Genomic DNA, 23408 nt, shown 5'->3' with positions numbered 1-23408 from the left:
ATCAAGAATAGTATCTCTTACCTTCAACCACAGCCTCTAGAGTACTCTTCAAAAAGGCTGGTGCTATGTTCCCAATGTATTTTTCAGTTCACTGCTATGACAACAGAAGTGTGCTCTGGGACTTCACAGAAGAAAATAGTTTGGGGATAGAGAGAAGGACATGCATGACAAATCCATTCCCACATCTCAACTCTCTAAACTTATTTTCTTCCTCCATATTATACTGAATTTCTGGTCTATTTCACATAGTGCATGTCACTGTTGAATCCAGATTTTAATCAACCAACTGAGTAAAATGTTAGAAATACTCCCAGCTGCTCAAACCAGAATATTTAACCCAAAATCTGGTAAGAGAACCTATTTAAAAAGTTCAGCCCAAACTACAATTATACACTTTCCTTCCTGAGCTCACACCGCCAGAATCCAACCCCCATGTATTCCTCCAACCCTTTCATTGCATAAATTACAAAAACATTGCAATTTTTATTCTCCCATATTTGACTTTGCCTTTGGTTCCCTGGGATATGCTACAGTGTGACTCTGTTGTCTAGAGACACTTAGAAAACCTGACATCCGCTGGCAAGGGAACTATCCTTGGTGAGGTCAGAATAACTTAATTTCACATTACTGTTCCTGCTAGCAAGAAATACTTAGTTCAATATCCTTAAAGATGTCTAAGTTCTCCCAAAGTTATCATTCTTATTTCAATTTTCTTCTATTTTGCAATCAGTGTTCTCATATTCATTAAGATGCCCAAGACACAGCAAGGTGGCTGTGAATTGCACTTACAATGCAGTTTACCAATCTGCAGAATCAGACCTGTATGTCTGATGTGCAGTATGTCAGTCCTTTGATAAGAGGTAAGAGATCCTTATAGATCAGTCATAGAAACTCCCCGATTTTTTTTAAGTGTGCCTTCAGCTGTCAATGTTGGTTGGTTGGTTGTTTGGTTGGTTTATTAGTTGGCTCCACACCCAGCATGGAGCCCAACACAGGACTTGAATTCACAACCCTGAGATCAAGACCTGAGGAGAGATCAAGAGACAGACACTTAACCAACTGAGACACCCAAGTGCTCCGAACTATGAATTTTAAATCTTAAGCTATTATTTTCTTTCTGTAAGCTCTCCAGTACAGTTAGAAAGAGATAGCTTGGGGTGCCTGGATGATTCAGGTCATGATCTCCTGGTCTGTGAGTTCGAGTCCCGCATGGGACTCTGTGCTGACAGTTCAGAGACTGAAGCCTGCTTCCGATTCTGTGTCTCACTCTCTCTGCCCCCTCCCCTGACTCATGCTCGCTCACTCGCTCTCTCTCTTTCTCTCAAAAGTAAATAAATATTTTAAGAAGTTTTAAAAGAAAATAAAGAGCCAGCTTACCTAACAGGGTATCACCCTATACGGTATTGTCATATCTAGGGTGACTATTCCAGTTTGTCTGGTACCATTCCGCTTATATCTGTTATTTTAGAATTGCTAATGACATTTTCATTTTTAAAAGTGTCTCGGTTGAATCATAAGTTATATTCTCCCTTCAAGTACCTTTGGCCTACCCAAAGCAACGATTTACACCACTAATGGACACTCAAAGTGACCACAATGAAAATTTCCTTACGAAATGACATGAGCTATCCCTTTCCCACTCTCGAATGCTAACAGTGTACTCATTGGCTTTAGGCTAAACAGATAAAATAATCAATCCAAGATTCCAATGTTCTTGAGGGTATGTTCCCTATAATCAACTTTCGTATAAATAAGTACATGAATCAAGATTCTTAGCTATAGACCACAGAATTTACTCCAGTGCTAAAACAAACAAACAAACAAATTCACTATAAAATGTTAGGAGCTTACACAATTCTGAGGAGGGCTGGAACCAAATCTATATTCACAGCCAAGAATAACATAACCAAAAGAAAGTCCAACATAAGACTGTTTTATCAGAAACCCCAATCATTGTCACTCACACTTGATGTCAAAGACGGTATGAGACTGTAAACTCATTACCACAGCTTCCCGAAAGATCCAATTTCTCTGTGCAGGACCCTCTCTCCCACATTGTTCCCATGAGCTTTCTAAGTTTTGTGCAGATCATGTATGGAACCCTCATTAGGGAAATGCAATGTACTTTTGACACAAAAAATCTCTTTAATATACAAGACATATTAGAGAAGCTTTGGTGAAAATCCAGAGCAAGACAATCTTTAGTATCTGTCAGGAGCTGGAAAAGACTATAGAGAAATCCATACAGAAAAAAGGGGGTTGTAAGAAGAGTGGCAGTAACAGCAGAATTGCTATGAAAGAAGAGTTTAAGGAGCACTAGTTCATTGGAAGGGGGTTTACGGGATTTGCCTTGAACCTGTGTTTGCATAGCGAGCACAGTGTTCTCAGCTCAGTTGTTTATTTCAGGTGGCACCGAGGAGGGTTACTGCAGGTCTGCACCAGACAAATGAGACAGGCCTTGGCACGAAAGCCAGATAGAAAAGAGAAGAAACTCTAAGACTATTACCCCTCCCTCCACAAACTGAACTGGGCTGCCTCTGAACAGCAAAGTAAAATGACAAGAAAGCCTTTGAATAAAGTGTTCTACCATAATGACAATACTCTTCCCTAAGCAGCTCTGTGAAAGAGACTAATTTTTAAAACAACATTGGGATATAATTTCTAAAACTACAAACTGTTACAAAATTCTTAAAATTCAGAACTTTCAGATAACCTTGGACTTATTCTTTCTATACTTATCACATCCAAACTGGCACAACAAGGAGGACCAAGTATGTTTTCCCTTCTCTAAATGGATCATTGGTTTTGGGTTTTGCTGTTGTTGTTTGCTTCTTGAGTTTTGTTTTGTGCTTTGTTTTTTTTCCCTTAATTTGAAATACTCCTTTGCTTTCAAAGTAGGTTTGGGGCAATAATCATATTTATCTCTAAGGGTTCCCAGGAGAACTTTTCCATTGGCTCAATTAGGCCAGTGGATGCTCCAAAATGTATTTTTTCCATCTATTTCCTTTTTTTTTTTTTAATCAAGCCATAGGGTGAAAACTTTATATCGCAAGTCAAAGAGGACACACGGAGATCACTCCTTTCATCGCCCGCTGCGGACTTCGTCAGGAAGAGGGTCTGTGCTGTTACACGTAAGGTTGGCAGGTCTGCTGGCTTCTCAGTTCATAGCACTCGGCTCCCTGGCTCCTCAGCAGCTCCTTCTCTTCTGCGGCATCTCGAGCTCTCAGGTGGGGGAAGTGGGCCGGAGAGGCGATGAAATCGTAGTGCCGCTCCAGGTACCGCAGGTAGATGAGCATGTGCAGAGCGTAGGCCAGCACGAGCAGCAGGACCAGGGACATGGCCAGACCGATCAGAATGGCGGGGGAGAAGGAAGAGGCGCAGTCGCGGGCCTTGGCAAACTGCCTCCCCTTGATGGTAAAGCCTTGGATCTGTCAAGGAGAAAAAGCTGAAGTCACGTATTCTTTCTCTCCTAAGATCTACCTGTCAGTTGGGCTGAGGGTTCTAGACTCCTCATTAACCAAATTTAAAACAATGGAGCCATACTTTACTGAATAATTGGAGCACACGATCTAACAGTGAAACAATTTTTAATCAAAACCAATCCAGATACTCCAAGATGTATGTTTATCATAATTAAGAGGCTTATGACGTTCAAGGCCCTGAAATAAAACCTCTTATAACCTGATCCTTAGAAATATTCTAGTTCATTTAAAAACTAACTTAGTGGTGTCTCTAAAATGCAAAATGCACTCAAAATTTTATAAATGTTAGTTATAATTTCACAAACAATAATAAGTCTCTGTTCCTTCTCCCTTTGATTCTGTTGACAGGAAGTAGACAGGAAGAGTCTCTTAAGAGGGAATATTATGATTCCCAATGAGGCAAAATATAGATAATAATAAAGGCTAACGCTTACTGAAGATTTTTATGTACTAAATATTGCCCTAACTCATTTAAAAATCACAAGAGTGTATGAATAAGTTACTGTTTCATGGATAAGTAAACTACAGCACAGAAAAGTTAAGTAACTTGCCCAGAGTCACTCAGCATTAAGCACAGTGAAGCTTTTTTAAGAATTTTATTTATGTATTTATTCTTTTAAGTGTAGTAAAGTTATAATTCCGACCTAGGCGGTTTGACTTCAGAGTCACTTCTCAGTTTACAACTCCACAGCTTCTGATCTGTTCTGTCTCTTCTTCCTCCAGACGCTACCTCCTCTTTTTTATTAGTTGTACCATACAGACTTGGTACTGTTTGAAGAGCCGTATACCAGCCTTTGTTTTACAGCCTGCACAGAGAATGGAAAGAAGAGCTTTCTCATATGCGCAGATTAAGTGGCTCAAATACTTAGAACTAGAAGAGGTTCAAATTGACAAATGGCTCTGTATCTAAATACACTCACAGTGAAAGAAACTGGGCTACAGAGTAACTACTCTAAGAGCAATCTTCTGTGGAAGGCAGCTCCCACACTTAGCTGGCTTTTGGAAACGAATCCTACACAGCATCACCTACGTCACCTAATTGGTTTTAAAGGGATACATCAAAAAAACTGAATTAGCTATGAGTGCCTTAAGTGACAACTCATTTTTATGACTTAAGTGGGTGCTTTTGCATATTTTCATGATGAAATGACTGTAGCCGTGGACTGCAGAGGCCTGGCTTGCCCAGTTGTCTGTGCACTCGACTGAATCTAAAACAGCTCCTGAAGGAAACTCTTGGCCTGGTTTCTGCGATCCCTGGCCTGCCTTTCTATGAAGAGGCAAAGTGAGCGGCACCCGGGTGGCTCAGTCATTTAAGCATCTGACTTTGGCTCAGGTCATGGTCTCACAGTTCATGAGTTCAAGCCCCACATTGGGCTCTCTGCTGTCAGCATGGAGCCACTTTGGTTCCTCTGTCTCCCTTTCTCTCTCTCTGCCCCTCCCTGGGGTGTGTGCGTATTCTTTCTCTCTTTCTCTCTCTCTCAAAAAAAATAAATAAATAAATAAAAATAAGCATTAAAAAAAAAAGAGGCAAGTGTCCTTCTCTTCAGGATAGTGCCTGAAGAGTCAGGCTCTTGATGAAATGACAAAAGATGCCACATTCGATGCTGCAACTCCAGGTAAAGAGAATGTCCTCACATTGACTGCTATTTAATTCTTAAAACTTAGTTGAGAACCATATTTGTGGAGAATGCCTGAAGGATATGCTGTCCATCCATTCTCTGGACTACAGGCAACAAACATGCTGTATCTAGCCCACAGGTGAGTTCTTTTGGTCCCAGAGTTCTGAATACCTTAAGAATTTACCATAAAAATCCAGATTTCCAGCCTCTATTGAAAAATCAAAGATCCAGCAACACTGAGGCTGCATTCCGAACAAGCAAAAATTAGCCAGTTTTGGATAAACGCACGCCTGTGATGCCTGCTACACTTCAGCAGTCTTTCAGTTTGCCATGCATGTGACGTCTCTCTGTACTTTCTTCTTAGAATAAGTCAGACGGGCAAAGCCACATCTGTGGAGCGCAGACTCTTGTGCACATGCCTTAGCCACTATCGCCCCCGCCACCTCTCACCTGCACTGAGCTCGCGTTCCACCCTCTGCTTACACTCAGGGTGACTCGGCAGGGCCCACCTCTGACGTCCCTGTGGTGGTCACCGTCAGGCTGCTGCTAAAAGACACTGGCACAGGCCGCACCAGACCAGGGACGAAAGTGCTCCTCACACGCACACTTTCAGTAGTCTTACGGACCTCAAGAACATGTAACTGGGCGACTCTTTCATATACTAGATGCTCCCAAAGCTTTAGAGCCAAATCACTGTGCTGCTCCCGGCCAGGTCAGATAGATGGCCTTGTGAGTTTGTGTACCGGCCTCACTGGTGGCCATAACTAGTCTTTTCTTCCTTTGTTTTTCTTAAGCCCCATGTCTTTGCCCATTTTTTTGTTTGTAAAATATACATAACATAAAATCTACCATCTTAAGCATTTTTAGGTCTACAGTTCAGTGGTATTAAGCCCATTTGCATTATTGTGCAACTATCACCACCATCCATCTCCAGAACACTTTTTCATCTTGCAAAACTGTAACTCTACAGCCATTGAACACTAACTCCCCAACCTTCCCCAGGCCCCTGCAATCACCATTCTATTTTTTGTTTCCAAATCTCTCTACTGTAGATACTTCATATAAGTGAAATCATACAAATATTTGTCCTTTTGTGTCTGCTTTATTTCACTTAACATAATATCAAGGTTCATTCATGCTGTTACCTGTATCTGAATTTCTTCCCTTTTTAAGGCTGAGTAATATTTCATTGCATGTATACACTAGTCTTTATTTTCATTCATCCACTGATGGACATTCGGGCTGTGACCATCTATCTTTTGGCTATTGTCAATAGTGCTCCGATGAACACACAAATATCTGTTCAAGCCCCTGCTTCCAATTCTTTTATTATATGCCCAGAAGTAGAATTGCTGAGTTATACGGTAATGCTGTTTATTTTTTGAGAAACTGCCATACCATTTTCCACAGAGGCTACACCATTTTCCATTCTCACTAGCAATGTACAAGTTTCTAATTTCTCCTTATCCTTGCCAAGATGTGTTATTTTCTGTTTTGGGTTTGCTTGGGTTTTTGTTGTTGTTGTTATAATAATAACCATCCTAATAGGTGTGAAGTGGTTTGTGCATTTTTCAAAGTTAATTTTCTTACAGTGTTTCTGTAAGTCACCGTAAGTCATTTCCAAAACAAGATAGAGGTATAAATCAGGCAATTCCTCTGTTCCAGTCAGGCAAGATTATGTGTGAATTATTCCTTATTTTCACTATTACTTCCTGCCCTTCCTGCTCTGCTTCTCTTCTAAAGGGCAACTGAGAAAAATCTATATAGTATATATTTTACAAATATTGATAAATACCTCTGCATTATATATGTTATAATGTGCCTTTGAAGTCAAACAGTTTAGAATTCAAAGTCTGCCTCTACCATTTACATCACTTTAAGAAATTAATCATCAGAGCTTCAAGCATCTCATTTGTAAAACAGGGCTAAGGACAGCAATCTTGTGACATTATGACGAGGTTTGAAGACAAAGATTGTATAATCACCACAACAGTGCTGGCACACAGAGAGGACTCCAAAGTAGTGGTTACTGTTAGTCCACGACCGACACAGTCCTAGGTGTTGTCACATAGATTAGGCCATGATTTCTTTACATCCATAAAAGAAAGGTCAGAAATTTAGAGGGTGAAGTAGCTGACCCAGGGAGCTGACAAGCAATTTGAAACCAAGACTTTCTTTCAAACACTAGAATGCAAGCTCCTTCCCTACCCCAAAGTACCTCTCAACACCACCCCTCTCCCGTCAGCTGGAGAGAAAGAAGTAAATCTATTTACTTTTGGAAAAGACTGCAAAGTGCCCATAGGGGCAAGCAAATCCCTGCCTATTTCAGTGAGTTGGAAGAACAAGGGTAACTTTTTGAAACAGTAAACAGGACTGAGGAAGTTGACAGATGTCCCTCTGCCTCTTTGGTGGTGAAAAGAAACCTCTTCATGCCTCCATGCCTTTCCCCAAATACTTTTAAGAGGATCTACTGGGATATTTTTGACTCCCTGGCTGACAGTTCCATTCCTATGCGAACTGCCAAAGCTGTCACTCAGGCTACAGATGTATTTCTTATCTGTCCTGATAGGATCATTGCTCCACTCCCGGAAGGAAATAAAATAACTGCCCAACAGCTCCGCTCCCCAGAAAGGCCTCTCCCTCCTGGAAGTGTCAGTCACTGGGCTTCACAGCACAGTTTCACTCCACTTGAGACAGCTGGCCTTCCTCAGTGGTGATTATTAGTGACCGCATATATGTGAATGTGAAGTCGAGTGGGGAGGAGGCGTAGGAGGGGGGTAGTGCACAGGGAGAGGAAACATTCTATCCTCTTCCACTTCAAAACCCAGAAGATAAAGAAGAAATACCAATATTATTTTAAAGGTACCCATTCCTCCCTTTTACTTAAACATCTGTATTTAGGGGGAAAATGTGAGGGGTTTTTTGGCGCCAAACAAACAGGTGCAGTGAGCACCTGTTTTAGTTCATTACCTGGAAATCAACAAAAGTGACCTCCCACAGGCTTGACGTATCATCCGCGTAGCTGGGCAACAAGAGGGCATCATACCGCTGCAGGCTGCTGACACGCTGGCAGTGGTAGGAAGAGCTGGAGGGCGCATATATGCCAGTGCCGTTAAAAGTTGCTTGGATCGAATTATTGAAAATAATCTCGACTCGGTGCAAACTAAACCAGCTCCGGATGTACGACTTTTTGTAATTGGTAAGGGTGAATCTGAAAATGATTACAAACAGTATTACTTCTAAAGCACTTTGATTTTCCCTACACAGGAAATCATCTATTAACAGTGCAACTGCGCCCCCTTTAGTCAGGTAGTAGAACTGGCTCGGAGAGAGTTCACTTCTAGTTTTGGAGAAGTCTCCTCACGACAGGGCAGACCCCAAACGTGAAGAGTACAAACTCCTTCAAAAAAAAAAAAAAACATACACACAAAAACTTGTTTCTTTTTTTTTTTTTTTTGTAATCAAAACCTGATTTTATTTTGCAAAAGTTGAGGAAAACTAAATGGGCACTAATACAGAATTAGTTTAATAAATAATGGTCAAAACTAATAATAAAAGGTTTTACAGTGTTAAGCACCCTTCTATTATTTAATATGTGATAGATAATGTTACTATCCTCATTTCACAGGTGAAGAATAAAGACCCAGAGGAGTTCAAGAAATAACTTGTGCAAATTTGCTCAGAGATTAGGTATGGGAGCAGGGCTTTGAATCCAATTTGAGAGCAGAGCCCTTACTCTTAGCCATTTGGGATGGACTATTCTCCAGCAATAAAAAGTTATACTATGTCGTGATCATTTCTTCATTAAAAAAATGTATGACTGCATAGAAAAAAAAAACTTCTGGAAGAATAGAGATCAAAATACTAGTGATTTCAAATGGAGGTTAAATTATGATTCATTTTCATGTTCTTTTCATAGATTAACATTTTCTGATTTTTCTGTTTTCTGGACATGTATTGGGCTCCTACAGAAGCAAACCCTGAGACAATAATGTGAATAGAAGTATGTGGGGAGGTGATCCCAAATTTATATGGCAACTTAGTCATTCAAAATATGTCACATGGGGAAAAGAGAAATGACAGAGGAGTAGAAGGCACCCCAAAAGGACACATTATTAAGCAAGTTTCCACTATAGGCAGGTGGTGTTTGAAGCCCATGGGGTACCCTAAGAGCCAGGGTAATTCACGTGCCTATCATCTGATCTGAGGGTGAGGGAGCTGGGGTATGTATACACTTGTTTCAGTCATGGACGGAGAGCTGCTGAGGTAGAGACAAGAGGGAGTGGACCTCTCTGTCTAAAGAAAGCTTTTAGGTAAGGAAGGGCTGACAGTTCAAAATTGAGCAGGTGGACTACAGTATTCTCAGATGGAAATGTCCCAAGTGACCCAGCTAGGGTACTGACAGTGTCTGCCACACACCTTCATCATCAGAAAAAATAAGAATCACAAATCTAATTTCCTTTTGGGGAAAAAAAGTGCTGTTTGAATAAAGACTATTCCTTATTCCTATATGAAACAGATATGGGTATTTGGGTTTGTATGTATGCTTATTCACCTTGTGGGATTCTATTTTCCTTATAAAGTTTCTCTGAATATGATGATACGTACTTTCTAAATTGTGATCAGTGGAACAACAGTGTTCCATGACATGTAGACAAATACTCTGAGGAAAGAGCTTTCTAAGGTAAACATAGGAAACATGAGGTTAATCAAAGTTACCAAGTGCAAGAATCTTCCTTAAGAGCATGTCCTCACAGGAACTTTAATATATAAATTTATACTGTGAATCCCCAAGAGGAAGACATGGAGTGCAGTCTTTCTCAAACACATCTGAACACAGATCCTCTTTCTTGAGGAATCTTGCCAGTATTTTTATAGAGCAGAAGTGTTCCATGAAACACAGATCAGGAAAGACTGCACTAGCACATCCTGCTGATGTTCCAAGTAATGTTAGAGACACGGCTGTTTGTCTCCATGAAAAGGGTGGTCCTATCAAAATGGAAACATTTTATTATTATAAGAAAAAATATATAATGCTTCAAATTGTCCCCTACTCCTGGACAGTTTCTAACTGTGTAGCAGATATATTCTTCCATACATAAGCACGCAAAATGTAGGTCTGTGTTGTCTGCTGGGAAATTCAGCTAACAGGGACTTTCGCTATTATTAAATGATAAATGTGATTCACTGTAAGGTGTTAGATAGAAAATAACTTCAAACCAGAGGCTCGGCTTCAGAGCTTTACATATGTTTTATTCTCTGCTCAGAGGAAAAGAGTATCACATTCTCAAGTTCATGTAATTTCTAGGTCTTAACTATATAGATGCTTTGGTAGAAATTGAAGAAAGCATTACGATAAGATCCCACCATAATATCACTGACTTTGTGCAGTTAGTTAAATGTGGCATTTCACGTGCCGCAGTGCTTGGCACATAGCAGGACCTTGGTACTACAGATTGAATGAGTAAATTATATGGAGCTAAACTGGAGTGCTGAATATATGACCTTCTAAAGTAGTAGCAATACCTACCTTATATCAAGACCTTTGGGACTTTCAGCATCACCAAACTTCAGAGATAAACTAAGAAAACAGAAATAACACAGTCCATCAAAATAGAAATAACCTTTACATAACACTATACTAAAAAAATTACCTCAAAATAGAACAGTTAAAGCTGTAAAACTTTAGAATAAACACATACGAATTTTGGAATCTTGGGGTAGCCAACGGTTTCTTGAAAAAAATATAGAAGTATGAACTATAAAGAAAAAATTGATAAATTGGACTTTACTAAATTCAAAATGTTACTCTTCAGAAATACTCTTAACAGTGTTAAGAAAACAAAAAAAAGAGACAAGCCACAAAACAAGAGAAAATATTTACAATACATATACACAAAGAACTAGTATCCAGAATATAATAAATAACACTAACAATTCAATAATAAGAAGGCAACCAACCTAACTTAAAAATGGTGAAAATACAAATGGCTAATACATACATGAAAAGATGCTCAGCATCATTAGCTATCGGTAAAATATAAAATAAAGCCACAATAAGATGAAAGTGCCATGATACAGTAATTGAAATGGTTAATTTTTTTTAAGAACCTACTCTTGAGCTTTTAATATCCATATTTATTCACACACTTCTGAAAGTTGACAGGAGATTTCTGGGAGCAGAGACAGGTTATTACTAACTCATGGCAATAACCACATTGGTTCCTAGTTTTTAAAAAGATTTTTTAAAATATTTATTTATTAGTGAGGAGAGTGGTAGAGAGAAGGAGACAGAATCAGAAGCAGGTTCCAAGGCTCTGAGCTGTCAGGACAGAGGCTGATGATCTCTGTGAATTCAGGAGCCATGAGATCATCACCTGAGCCAAAGTCGGCACTTAACCAACTGAGCCACCCAGGCGCTCCGGTTCCCCTTTTAACTGAATTCTCCTGCCTTAGCAACATGATGAGAGCCAGATATCATCCTGTACATACTGGGATTTGTAATGCAGATGAAGAACACCAACATTATGAATCCGGGAGTTTCTATAAGAGGGAGACAGCGTTCCCCCTTCACCTCCTGAGAGAGGAAGAAAACATTTGCTTCCTTAGTGTCAAAAGTTGTCCTGGAAACTTGAAAGAGAAGGGTACTACCTCACTGTGAGGTACCTACCTCCCAATGTAAGCAGAAGAGTTTTATTAGCCTTTGAATGGGAGCAAATAGTTCGTCGTAAAAGAGACAAATGGCTGCAGGTCTAATACCCATGAATGTAAATAATTGTCTCTAAGAGGAAGACAAGAAGCCTCTCTGGGTTTCCAAGCCCTGCAGCATGTCCATGGTCCTGAGGTTCTTTTCTCCTGACAGGTAAACGCTTTCTTCTAAGGCGATGAATCTAACTTACTAACATCAAGGCTTAGTTTTTAACACAAGTCCTAGTAAAAATATGTCCAGAAATTGCTAACCATGCAGAAATAATAAAAATATTTTCTTTACTGTCCCACATTGGCCATTCCAAGCGTTGGTGAGCATGTAAAGCAAGTGGACCCTCCTTATACAATGCTGGTGGGAAGGCAAATGGTACAATGACTTAAAAAAAACAACCCACAATCTGTTGGTTTCTTAAGAAGCTGAACATGCATATATCACATGATTTGGCCATTCCCCTCCTAGGTATTTATCTAAGAGAAGTGAAAATATATGTTCCTACAAAGACTTAGACATGAATGTTTATAGCAACTTTATTTGGAAAGCTATCTAAAAACCGGGGCAAAAGTCAAATTTCCATCAAGAGGGGGATGAATGAATAAGTTGTGGCATATCCATACTATGGAATACTTACTACTGAGCGGTAAAAGGAAACATAACTCTGGCATGTGCAACAAAACCCAAGAATATCACAACAATCATACTATGTGAAAGAAGCCAGACTAAAAATGAGTGTATACTATATGACTATATTTATATAAAATTCTAGGAAATTCAAACTCATCTAAAATGATAGAGAGCAGATCAGCAGTTACCTGGAGGGGTGGGAGTGGCAGGAGATTACAAAGGGGCACAAGGAAACGTTTGAAGGCGATGAAAATGTTTGCTGTTTTGATTACAGTAATGGTTTCATGGGGGTACAAATACATCAAAATTGATCAACATGTGTACTTTAAATATGTGCAGCATAGTATATTTTATTATATTTCAATAAGGTTGAAAAATAAGAATGAGAAAAAGCTAAATAACTGAAATGAGAATATGTGAAAAATTGAAATACAGAAAGGATGCTGCTGCTATGTGACATTACAATGTCTAGAAGTTATAACACCTCAGTATACACTATAAAACCAAAAACGCAAAAGTGGATAGCTGTAAAATGTCAAATTACAAGCTTGAAAAAAACCTCACAAACCATAATCCCGTTAACTTGGTCCTACTTATCAAGAAATAGAAATATCAGTGATTGAGCTGAAGTTTACCTTCATACTATCTATGGGGTAAGGGGTATTTATAAAATAATCCTGATAAATCAAGTTACTAAGAGAAATACCTTTTTTCTTAAAATTATAAGCTCAGACGCATTAAAAGCACTCATTTATAAACACCTTATAAGGTAATTTACTCAGTAAAGCAAAAGGGTCTTTCTCTAATAATATTCTGATAGTCTGTTACAAATTACTTAAAACTTCAAAGAAATAAACTGTACTTCTTGAGTAGTATTTTATAAATTTGACTGGACACTTACTCTAACAGAAATTTCTCTACTTCTTCCAAGGAATCAGAATAGTGTAGTTATCTATAAACTGACTCTGTAGCTGATGAACTAAAACTCAAAGCAAAGCCACACTCAGCCACCCTAACTGCTGTCCCCTGCTCCAGATGGGGCAGCTCAATGGCCTCTAGCTTCTGACCCTCCCAGCGGTCTCTCCAGCAGTCCTGGTTTCAGTGAAAGCTGTTGACATGCTCTGCTGCAGAGTCAAGAACATGCTTGATTTCAATGAAGCAAACTCAACAATCATTCAGTGAGGCTGTTACGTGCCAGGCACTGCACCATTACCTGGGAACACGAAGGAGAAATACAACCTAGCAAGTCACTCAAAAAAGAGATGCTTTTACTCTTCCAAGCACCCTAACCTCCCACATTTAAAACGGACTCTGAATTCTCCAGACTATAATTGCCTAAATTCAAAATATGCACAGATGCTCAGATTCTGCTCTATTTGTAGGGCTTTCACTATTTAAAAAGACTTCCGTAGCAAATCTGTCTGCCAACAATTTGCCTTTCCCTGAACATTTTGTTTCCAACCACTAAAACAAGGTCATATTTTTTTAATTTGTGCGTTTGACCTCACATGGTTATGTCTTTACTTGGGTGTATTCTTTCAGTAACTCCCGAGAATATGCGATTCCTTGCCAGCAGAGCAAAGGCCTCTCGCTGATGTCCACGGTTCACAGGAATGAGGGACGATCTCAGTATCTGGTCCCTGCATGCCTCGTGTACTGGGGAGCCTCCCACTCATGCCCTTGGGGGGGCCATCCCGGATGTCTGCACACCTGCCTGAGCAGGACTCCAGGAGGTGGATGCTGTTCACTCAGAACTCATCCCAGGAGAATTATTAGGTGGGGACCAATAAGAAAAGTCAGGTCCCAACCAATTATTCCATTGTGCATTATGAAAACCAAAGCTTCCCTAGGTCTCTTCACCAGCAGACGAGGCACTATTTTACTCTAGTTTATCATTAGCGTGTGAGGAAGATCATGCTACCACTCTGAGTAGCACCTGATGAGTTCTCATGCATACATTTCCCCATTTGATTTTTTTAAGGTTTTTTTTTTCTTTGAGAGAGAGAGAGAGAGAGAGCAGATCAGGGGAGGAACGGGGTGGGGGCTGAGGGGAGAGTGGAGGATCTGAAGCAGACTCTACACTGACAGCTCAAAGCTCAATGTGGGGCTTGAACTCACAATCATGACCCAAGCCAACTGAGTCATTCAGGTGCCCCTCCCCATTTGATTTTCATGATGCTATGAGATAGGGTTAAGAGATAGGAGGTAAAATGCCATTGTTAAAGACATTTTAGACCTCAGCTCTATTACCAAATAAGCTGTATGATCTTAGCAAATTTCCTAACCTCTATGAGCCTTGATTTTGGATGGTAACCGTCTGTGACTTAGGGACTTTTTCACAATAGCATTGTGAGGAATAACAGATACTGTGCCTGTGAAGTCCTTGCACTGTACCTAGTCCACAGCAAGTGCTCCAGGCCTGTTACAGTGAACAGATGCCATCATCTCCATTCACAGCTGATGATTCTATGGCGGCTCCTATTTTTAAAGTCACAAAGCTCCCTGGCAGAACTGGGCCTAGAAACCAAGTTTTCATTCTTTCTGTTTCTGGGTTCCCAGTGATCATTAAGATTTCTAAAGCCCAGCAAAAAACTGTGAGGCTCTGATCTCCCCCACAAACATCCTGGGGTCAGAATAAATGGAATCAAGGAGGGCCAGTCAGCCACAGACAGGCAAGATGATCCCTAGGCAATCAGCCTCTCTGCAGGCAGCTGACCACAAATAAAGAGGCCTGTAGGGAATTAATTAGGGCCCGAGGAACTAAGTCCTGAGCTGTCAGCAGTGCTGGAGTCTCTGTGGTAGTCTGTGCTGCAACAGAATGAACAAATCTGGGAGGACTCTGGATGCTTACACTTGCAATCCTCTAACTGTCTAATAGGAGACAATCATTCTGAATAGCAAGATGCTTACTAACACCTGTAATAGAGCTTGCAATATTAATACAATCCATTTTTACCCATCGTCAATAATTTTTAAATGAAAAGTAAAGTTCTGGAATACAAATGCCAAAGTATATAAAAATACACACACACACACACACACACACACACACACAAATCTACAGTATACATAAGCATTTTGCCCATCTCAACCAGGCCAGAACAAATGCAGACAATCTTCCAAAAGCCTTCATTATTATACCAGCAAATGTTGAAAGCAAGGAAATTTATAGAAAGCAAGTGGGACATGCCAGACTTACTCCTTCTTGACCAAAACAAATACAAGCAAAAAAATCTTTGCTCGGATGACTAAAAGCAGAGAAAGGTACTGGACACTGATTTTCTCTTCAAAAGGGATACCTGTTTAATCTGCTTGTCTCAAATCAAAAGCAATTATTATAATTATTTTAAAGAACTGTTCTAAAGAATTCTCTGAAATCTGGCCATTCAAAAGTAGCCCTGCAAACTGGCAGCATTCAGCAACTTCAGAACTCTCTAGAATCGGGATTCTTCTCTGGCTAGAGTCAGCCTTCGTGGTTCCCCCAGTAGAAGATGTAGGATTCTGCTCACTGACACATGATTTCCTCCCTGCTGGGACAAAAGTAGTTGGACACCTCACACTTGGAGTTGATACCAGGCCTGGAATCTCTTCATTTTTCCGAATGAGTTTGGAAAACCTTCTCTTCCACAACTCTGATTTTCCTCAAGGTATTACAACAAGAAAATAACTAGGAAAAATATTTTTAAATTAATTTCTGGTTTTTCTTTCATTTTAGACATTAAACATTTCCTCTCAGATGTGTTTCAAGTTCACTACAAATGAACCTACTTCCATCTTCTGAAATGTCAGAAAACTTGACAGCCCAGTTAACAGACTACATCGCCCTAAGGACCTCCTCCCGCAAAGCAGTCAACTTACGTGGCACTTTCTTCACTGCAGTTTGAGTTGCTAGTGTCCACTGCTGCCTTCTGGCCAAAAGCTTCATCTGTAAAATTCAGCCAGGTCTGATTCTTAAATTTTATTATTATTCGTTTGGCCCAGAAAAGAATGCAGGGAATTCCATCCATAGAGACATTAACTGGAGTATGCTGGCTGAATGCATTCCAAGGTTCGTTTTCCAAATGTCTTTGTCTGCTCAGAGTGTCGTTGAGAGTCTAGTTAACCAAACAAACGAAATTTAAGAGATGGGTTTTTTCCCATGGTACAAAAGGCTGCTGGGATATAAAAGGATCAATTCACAAGCTATTAAAACTCTGATCCTCCCAGCTCGAGAGTCTGTGGGACAAAGGAGATTGGTGGACACATCTCAATCATAACAAGCTAAAATGATACATATGCCAGAAAGGTATAGGAAACTAGTTTCACAAAGCACCAAAATTGGAAAGGACCAAATTGTTAAAAAAAAAAAAAAAAGCCAACTTTGCAAATACTAATATTAGCAAAAAGACTTTAATAAGTCACCAGGCTGGAAGAGAGAGTGGGGATGAATAGGTCAGGCACAGATTTTTAGGGCCATGAAACTATTATGCTATAAAACACTGTAACAGTAGATAGATAACATTATGCATTTGTTAAAACCCATAAAATGTATAACTCATGAATCCTAGTGTAAACTATGGACTTTAGTTAATAATAATCTATTAATATTGGTTCACCAACTTTATCAAAGGTACCACACTAACACAAAATGTTAAATAAAAGGGAAACTGGAGAGGGGAGGGATAGAGGAAGCATATAGGAACCTTATATTTTGTTCAGCCTTTTCTGTAAATCCAAAGCTACTAAAAAAAAAAGTCTAGTACTTAAAGACAAAAATTTGACATGCCATGAAAATAAGAATCTGAATAATGCAGGAGTTTAAAATAAAGAAATTAACATGTTAAACAAACAAACACTCAAGAGATTTCTAAATACCAAGCATAATTCTCCAGACCATTAATGTCCAATAGAACATTCTAGAATATTGGATATGTTTTATATCTGCATTGTCCAGTGCATCAGCCCCTGGCTGTATATAGCTATTATGGCACTGGAAATGTGGCCAGTGCAACTGAGGATATTAATTTTTAATTTCATTTAACATTATTTCATTTGAATTTAAATTTAAATAGCCATATGTGACTAGTGGCCACTGTTTAGGACTGTGCAGCTCCAGATCATTTAATATACATAAACTAACAGGGTATTCTAACATCATTCTTATGAATCCCTTGCTGATTTCTAGGAAGCTCAAAACAATGCACTTCGGTACGTGACCCTGGAAGTCACAAAGGCAGGTCTATATGTGAAACAGATCCACTTATCTACATCAACTATTCCATACCGATTACTCCAGTGTAAGTACAGATAAAAGAGAAATTAAGGAGGCAGCAGCAATCAAAACTTACTAGTAACCAAAGATAAACTGTTACTATAGTGATCCTGTCTGGAAAATAACAAAAGTAAAACTGAATATTGTAATGAAAATATACAAGAGCAAGTAAAACTTTAGTTTTTTCTTTACAATAAGACTACTATAATACATTTCCCCACCCAAAGCTTAACCAAGAATGTTACTTATTAACAGCATTATTATTTATATTTTCACAGTGGCTCTGACCTGATTGAAACATGTTTAATTTTTTCTTAAAGAGACAATCTAGTTACCTAAAATATCCATACCTGTGTGATTGGTATTGTTGTGGAATTCTGTGTTTGTTTCGTATCTCCATGACTCTGCTGATCTGTCAAATAAATGATACGAGTAGAAAGGCTAAATGTCACTTATTTATTAATATAACCGAATGACAATAAAATACTAAGCAATGTGAAACATACCAGGCTTGAGCCTCTTCTGACTAATAATTTAGAATATACTAGTTCAAGAGATTTTACAGAAAAGACTCCTGCTGCAATCACCAGTGTTCAGGGAAGCCCACAATGGACAATACCCTTCTCCCCAACCCTTAAAGGAATCTTAAGGACAAATATAGGTCTTACCAGTTACGACCATGTTATTTGAAGATGTTCGAGAGATGAAACTAGAAAAAAAAAAATAAAAAGATGCTGAACAAATATCTAAATTTCAGATTTTATAAGAAATTTTAAGGAGAATATTTCAGTTTATAATACATCAAAGTAGAAGGCAGAAACTTACCTGTCAAAACTGTTTACTTTTCATAGAGAATTTCTGATTTAAAAAAGTAATACATGTTTTTCAAAAAAATATGAAAAATTCAGATTTTTAAAAATCTGTAAATATCAACCCTAATCCTTATCCAGTGACTATTATTATTGAAGGCCTACTATGTGCCAACCAGTGTGCTAAACACTGAGATTTAAGCAAAAACAACCAAATGATAAACCAAATAATAAAACAATAACATATTTTACCATGAAATTTTATAGTTACTATACTTTTACTATATTAAAGCAAAAATATTCAATTCTTTTTATTTAAAAAAAAGACAAACTCAGAACGTCTGAGTGGGTCAGCTGTTTGAGCGTCGAACTCCTGATTTTGGCTTACGTTATGATCTCACCATTCATGAAACTGACCCCCATGTCAGGATCCACACTGAGTGTGGAGCCTGCTTGAGGTTCTCTCTCCCTCTCCTTCTGCCCCTTCTCCCCACTTGTGCACTCACTGGCTCTCTCAAATGAAATAAGCATTTTACATAAATAAAAATTAAAAAAGATTCTATTGCCAAAAAGCTATTTCTGAAAATTATGAGGATATGAATTATTTTAAAATAATTATTTATTTTGAGAGACAGAGAGTGTGCACACACAAGAGAGGGGCAGAAAAGGAATCTCAAGCAGACTATGGGCTGTCAGCACACAAGAGCTGGATGTGGGCTGGATCCCACCAACCATGAGATCATGACTTGGGCTGAAATCAAGAGTAGGATCGCTTAACTGACTGAGTCACCCAGCGCCCCTAGGACATAAAGTATAATATATATCCTTCTGTTGTTTCACTCTACACACATACAGACACAGAGATGCACACACACAACACATATAAGTTACTTTTTATAAAATTTAAAAACAGTGCAAAATTTTTTCCACTTAAAAATATATCACAAATATTTTCTCATGTAATTACATATTTTTCTCAAATGATTTTTTTATTTTACTTCCCATTAGTTAACATATAGGGTTCTATTAGTTTCAGATGTACAATACAGTGATTCAACAGTTCTACATTACCCAGTGCTCATCATGATTTTCTGACATAATTCAGAATTCCATGTTAGTATTTATATCATAAAAAGGTATCAATTTATTCAATCAAATTCCTATTAAGTATTTAGATTGTTTCTAATTAATAAACAATACTACACTGAACATTATTGTGGATTGTTTGTTCATATCCCCGAGAAGATCAAGACAAATTCCTAGAAGTGAAATTGTGAACTTGGAAAATCCACACATCTTTTGATCATGGAATATTGTCAATACACCTAAATATAATCATGGAATATTGAAAACACACAATGTACTTGTACCAACCACACAGCTTCAGTAATTATCAAATCATAAGCAATCTCATTTCATTTATGAGTTTACCCACTTCCCCTCTGTAGTATTATTTAGAAGAAAATATCAGATATCATATGACTTAAGTATAGATATCTAAGATATAAGGACTTTAAAAAATAATAGACCAATTATATCTAGAAAATATTAATAATACTTTAACATTAAATATTATGTCAAGTGACTCAATCTCCAATTGTGTCGTAAATGTCATATAAAATTTTAGTTTATTGCATATTTTAAATTTTTCATAACTTGTACCTGTAACATATGAGAATGCAGATAAAACTCTATACGTAAGAGACTGCTAAGACCTATATGTAAATATATTATTACATAAACTTATTATATTTACAATTAGAGAAATACACCTACATATCATTATTCATATGCAAAACATAATTTTAGCTAAAGAGTTATTAAATCTGTATAACAGTAAAGTGCTTTAAAATGAATTACATGAAACCAATTACAAACTGAATATACCATTCTCTTGGTAACGCAATCTCTATTATCCAATGAGAATTTCTAAAGATGACAAATAGCTGACCAGAATGTCTACTCATTGCTTTTAATAAATTCATGCATGCATACAACTTTTTCTCACTTTATCAAGTTTACTAAGGTAGAATTTAAGTACAATAAACTACATTCACTCAGTGTATACAATCTGATGAGTCTGGGCATGCGCATACCACTGTAATAAAGGTACAGAATATGTACATCCCAGAAAAGTTTCCCCATGCACTTTTCCAGCAGAGAAATGTTTTCTCCACTCTTAGTCACAGGAAAACTAAAGACTTGCTGTCACTTTAGATTAGCTTGCATTTTCTAGAATTATAAATAGAATAATACATATTCTTTAGTGTTTGGCTTCTTTCAATCTTAACATAATGATTGGAATTCGCTGATGTTGTTATACACACACACACACACACACACATATCAGTATTCATTCCCTTTTATTACTGAGAAATATTTCATTGTATGGATATGCCACATTTTGTTTGTCTAAGCATACACCAGTGGACAGATCTTACTGAAACTAATAATGTAAATAATAATACATTGGAAGAGTAGAGGGGATAAAGAAAAGAAAGGTGAGGCAACTGTTGGAGACAAAAACTTTGTCAATAGTAATTGGAAGTTGTTAGGTAATATCTAAATGTATAAAATGAGAAACCCTCTATACATACTTAAACACTGTGGTAAGTACTGTGGATTGTATGATTGTTCCCAACTCCCTGGAAACAACCCCAGAGATGTATATATTCCTGCCCTTGGCCATATACCTTGCAGCCCCTCCTTGTAGGTGAAGAAGATTTCCTGCCCCAGAGTTAAGTCTTGGCTGTGCATCTTGCTTGAGCCAGTAGAATATAAATGGGAGCAACAGTGTGCCAGTTCCCCAGAAACTTTAAGAGATGCTGCATGCGCCTGCTACCTCTTGCGCTTTTCCCTCTGCCATGACAAATGGCCCAAATAGGGGCTGCTCTTTCAGTCTAGGTCTTGGAATGACAAGACATGGGAAACAGCTGGAGCAAGGCCCTGACAGCCCATCTAGAGCTGTCAACATGCAACATGAGTGAGAAATAAATGTTTGAGATCATGAGATTCTGGAAAGCTGGAGTTGTTTGTTACTAAAGAAGCTGACTAAATTTGTCCAATTTAGTCTTTAAAAAGATGCCTTCCTTTAAAAATTCATAAACTAGTATTCTGATTTACATTAAGTCTCATTTGAGTAGGGATAGCATGAATCAGTCCTCTAAGCCTGATCATACCTAGGAGCATTAGGAAATTTAATTTCCTGTAAATTTACTTTAATTTTCCAATCAGTAATCATGTAACTACAATAAAGATGTGCTTTAGCTAAAAGATCTCTATCTTAGGTAAAATCCAAACTCTGTAGTGAAAGTTACAAAGTAACTGAACATGTGAAAGAAACACTAATACCCAGGCAATACTTCTTAAAGAGCTTCAAGCTTTCCAATAACACCATCATATACAAAGAGACTTTTAAAATTTCTTTAACTTGAACTTCATTAATCCAAAGATCACATATCATGATACAGGGTTAAGTACTCAATTTTAAAATGTCTTGGCAAACAAAAACTGAAAATTCTGAGGTATATTTTATCTAAATGAGATTTAAAAAAAATCATCAAGTCATTGTAACCAGGTCACTCGGTTCTTGTCCCAGATGCACCAAAGAATTGGAGACCCAAGACCAGACGGAGATAGAGTTTATTGAGTAGATAACTACAGTACACTTTCAAGAGTGAAAGTGGGCCACGGCCAGAGCAAGACTGGCAATGGCACCAAGAAAGCTCTAGCTGCATTCTTTTAAGCCTGCTTTCTGCACGTGTACATTTGGTTTTGATGGACATTTAAAAAAAAAAGGTTTATTTTTGAGAGAGAGAAAGAGAGCAGAGGAGGGGCAGAGAGTGAGGAGACAGAAGATCCCAAGCGGGCTCTGTGTTGGCAGCAGTGAGCTGATGAGGGATTCGAACTCACAAACCATGAGATGATGACCTGAGCTGAAGTCCAAGGCTCAACCAACTGAACCACCCAAGAGCCCCAGATTGACATTTTTTATTGACAGCTGCTGAATATATCATATTTTGGCTTCTGCAGATGCACATATACATGATGCATTCTGTTACAATTGTACTTATTTATGGAGTGCATATTTATGAGTATTCTGAGCTTTTGTTCTGACCTTAAAAGTACTAAGGGTAAGTTACAGCTTTTGTGCGCATGCTCTGCTCTTCAAAGTCCCCTTATGGCTTTTGAGCCAGCACAGTGGATAGGCCTTTGCTGTTCTGTGAGCCCTTAGATGTGGCTCTGAAGTTGGTGTTAACCTTTAGGGGTGGCTCTGAGGGTGTGGCCAGCATCTGCTTTCTCTCTCCTAACTCATGCCTAACTAACTGCCTAACAATCTGTAAATATAGTACCTACTTAACAAAACAGTTTAATTAATATTCTCTGAATAAAAGTATATGAATGAATGAGTGCATGGATGGATGGATAGATGCATGGACAAACTACCATACTGATACTATGCTTGGCTTGAGACTTTGCTCTACTCATTAAGAATTTCCATGTGTTCACAAATGAAAAGCTTTTAGAAGACAACACAGGCTTATTTTCATTTCAATGAATCTATGGTCATGAACATACAATAACACTGCTACACTTCTTTTTGAAAATAAACTGCAATTTAGATAGGCCTTTCCCATACCCATAACACTGAATTAATCAGGATTTATGGGATACCATAAGCTCAACTGAAGATAAAATACATATGCATTTTCACATTACTACATAATCTCTGAACTAAAGTAAGAACTAAAGAACCACTGGCTAAAGTTACCTATGTGAATAAACTGAGAAATGCTGTTTAAAAAGAAATTTAAAAAATAAAAAAACCAAAACCTACCTGTGTCTCTAAAATTTCTGATCCTTGTCCAGTAAAAGAGATCTTTGCACTACCTCTTGCAATAGGCCTGAGTGGCTGGT

The 23408-nt window shown here is 38.3% G+C and overlaps 1 protein-coding gene across 3 annotated transcripts in view; it reads right to left on the bottom strand.

Annotated features, from left to right (window-relative positions):
- Positions 1 to 1772: 1772 nt before the first annotated feature.
- ATP6AP1L (ATPase H+ transporting accessory protein 1 like) overlaps positions 1773 to 23408 on the bottom strand; it is a 56296-nt gene continuing 34660 nt past the window's right edge. For all 3 annotated transcript variants that reach the window (XM_029942535.1, XM_029942537.1, XM_029942536.1), the window contains 6 exons: positions 18351 to 18391; positions 18033 to 18094; positions 16290 to 16525; positions 10632 to 10682; positions 8072 to 8312; positions 1773 to 3428 (listed from right to left, as the gene is read on the bottom strand). In XM_029942535.1, the coding sequence (XP_029798395.1) occupies positions 3126 to 3428; positions 8072 to 8312; positions 10632 to 10682; positions 16290 to 16525; positions 18033 to 18094; positions 18351 to 18391 (934 nt within the window). In that variant the 3' untranslated portion in view covers positions 1773 to 3125. The remainder of the gene's footprint in view (positions 3429 to 8071; positions 8313 to 10631; positions 10683 to 16289; positions 16526 to 18032; positions 18095 to 18350; positions 18392 to 23408) is intronic.

Source organism: Suricata suricatta, chromosome 6, assembly GCF_006229205.1.
Source record: "Suricata suricatta isolate VVHF042 chromosome 6, meerkat_22Aug2017_6uvM2_HiC, whole genome shotgun sequence".
Classification (NCBI taxonomy): Eukaryota; Metazoa; Chordata; class Mammalia; order Carnivora; family Herpestidae; genus Suricata; species Suricata suricatta.
This window is presented reverse-complemented; position numbering and strand designations above follow the sequence as displayed.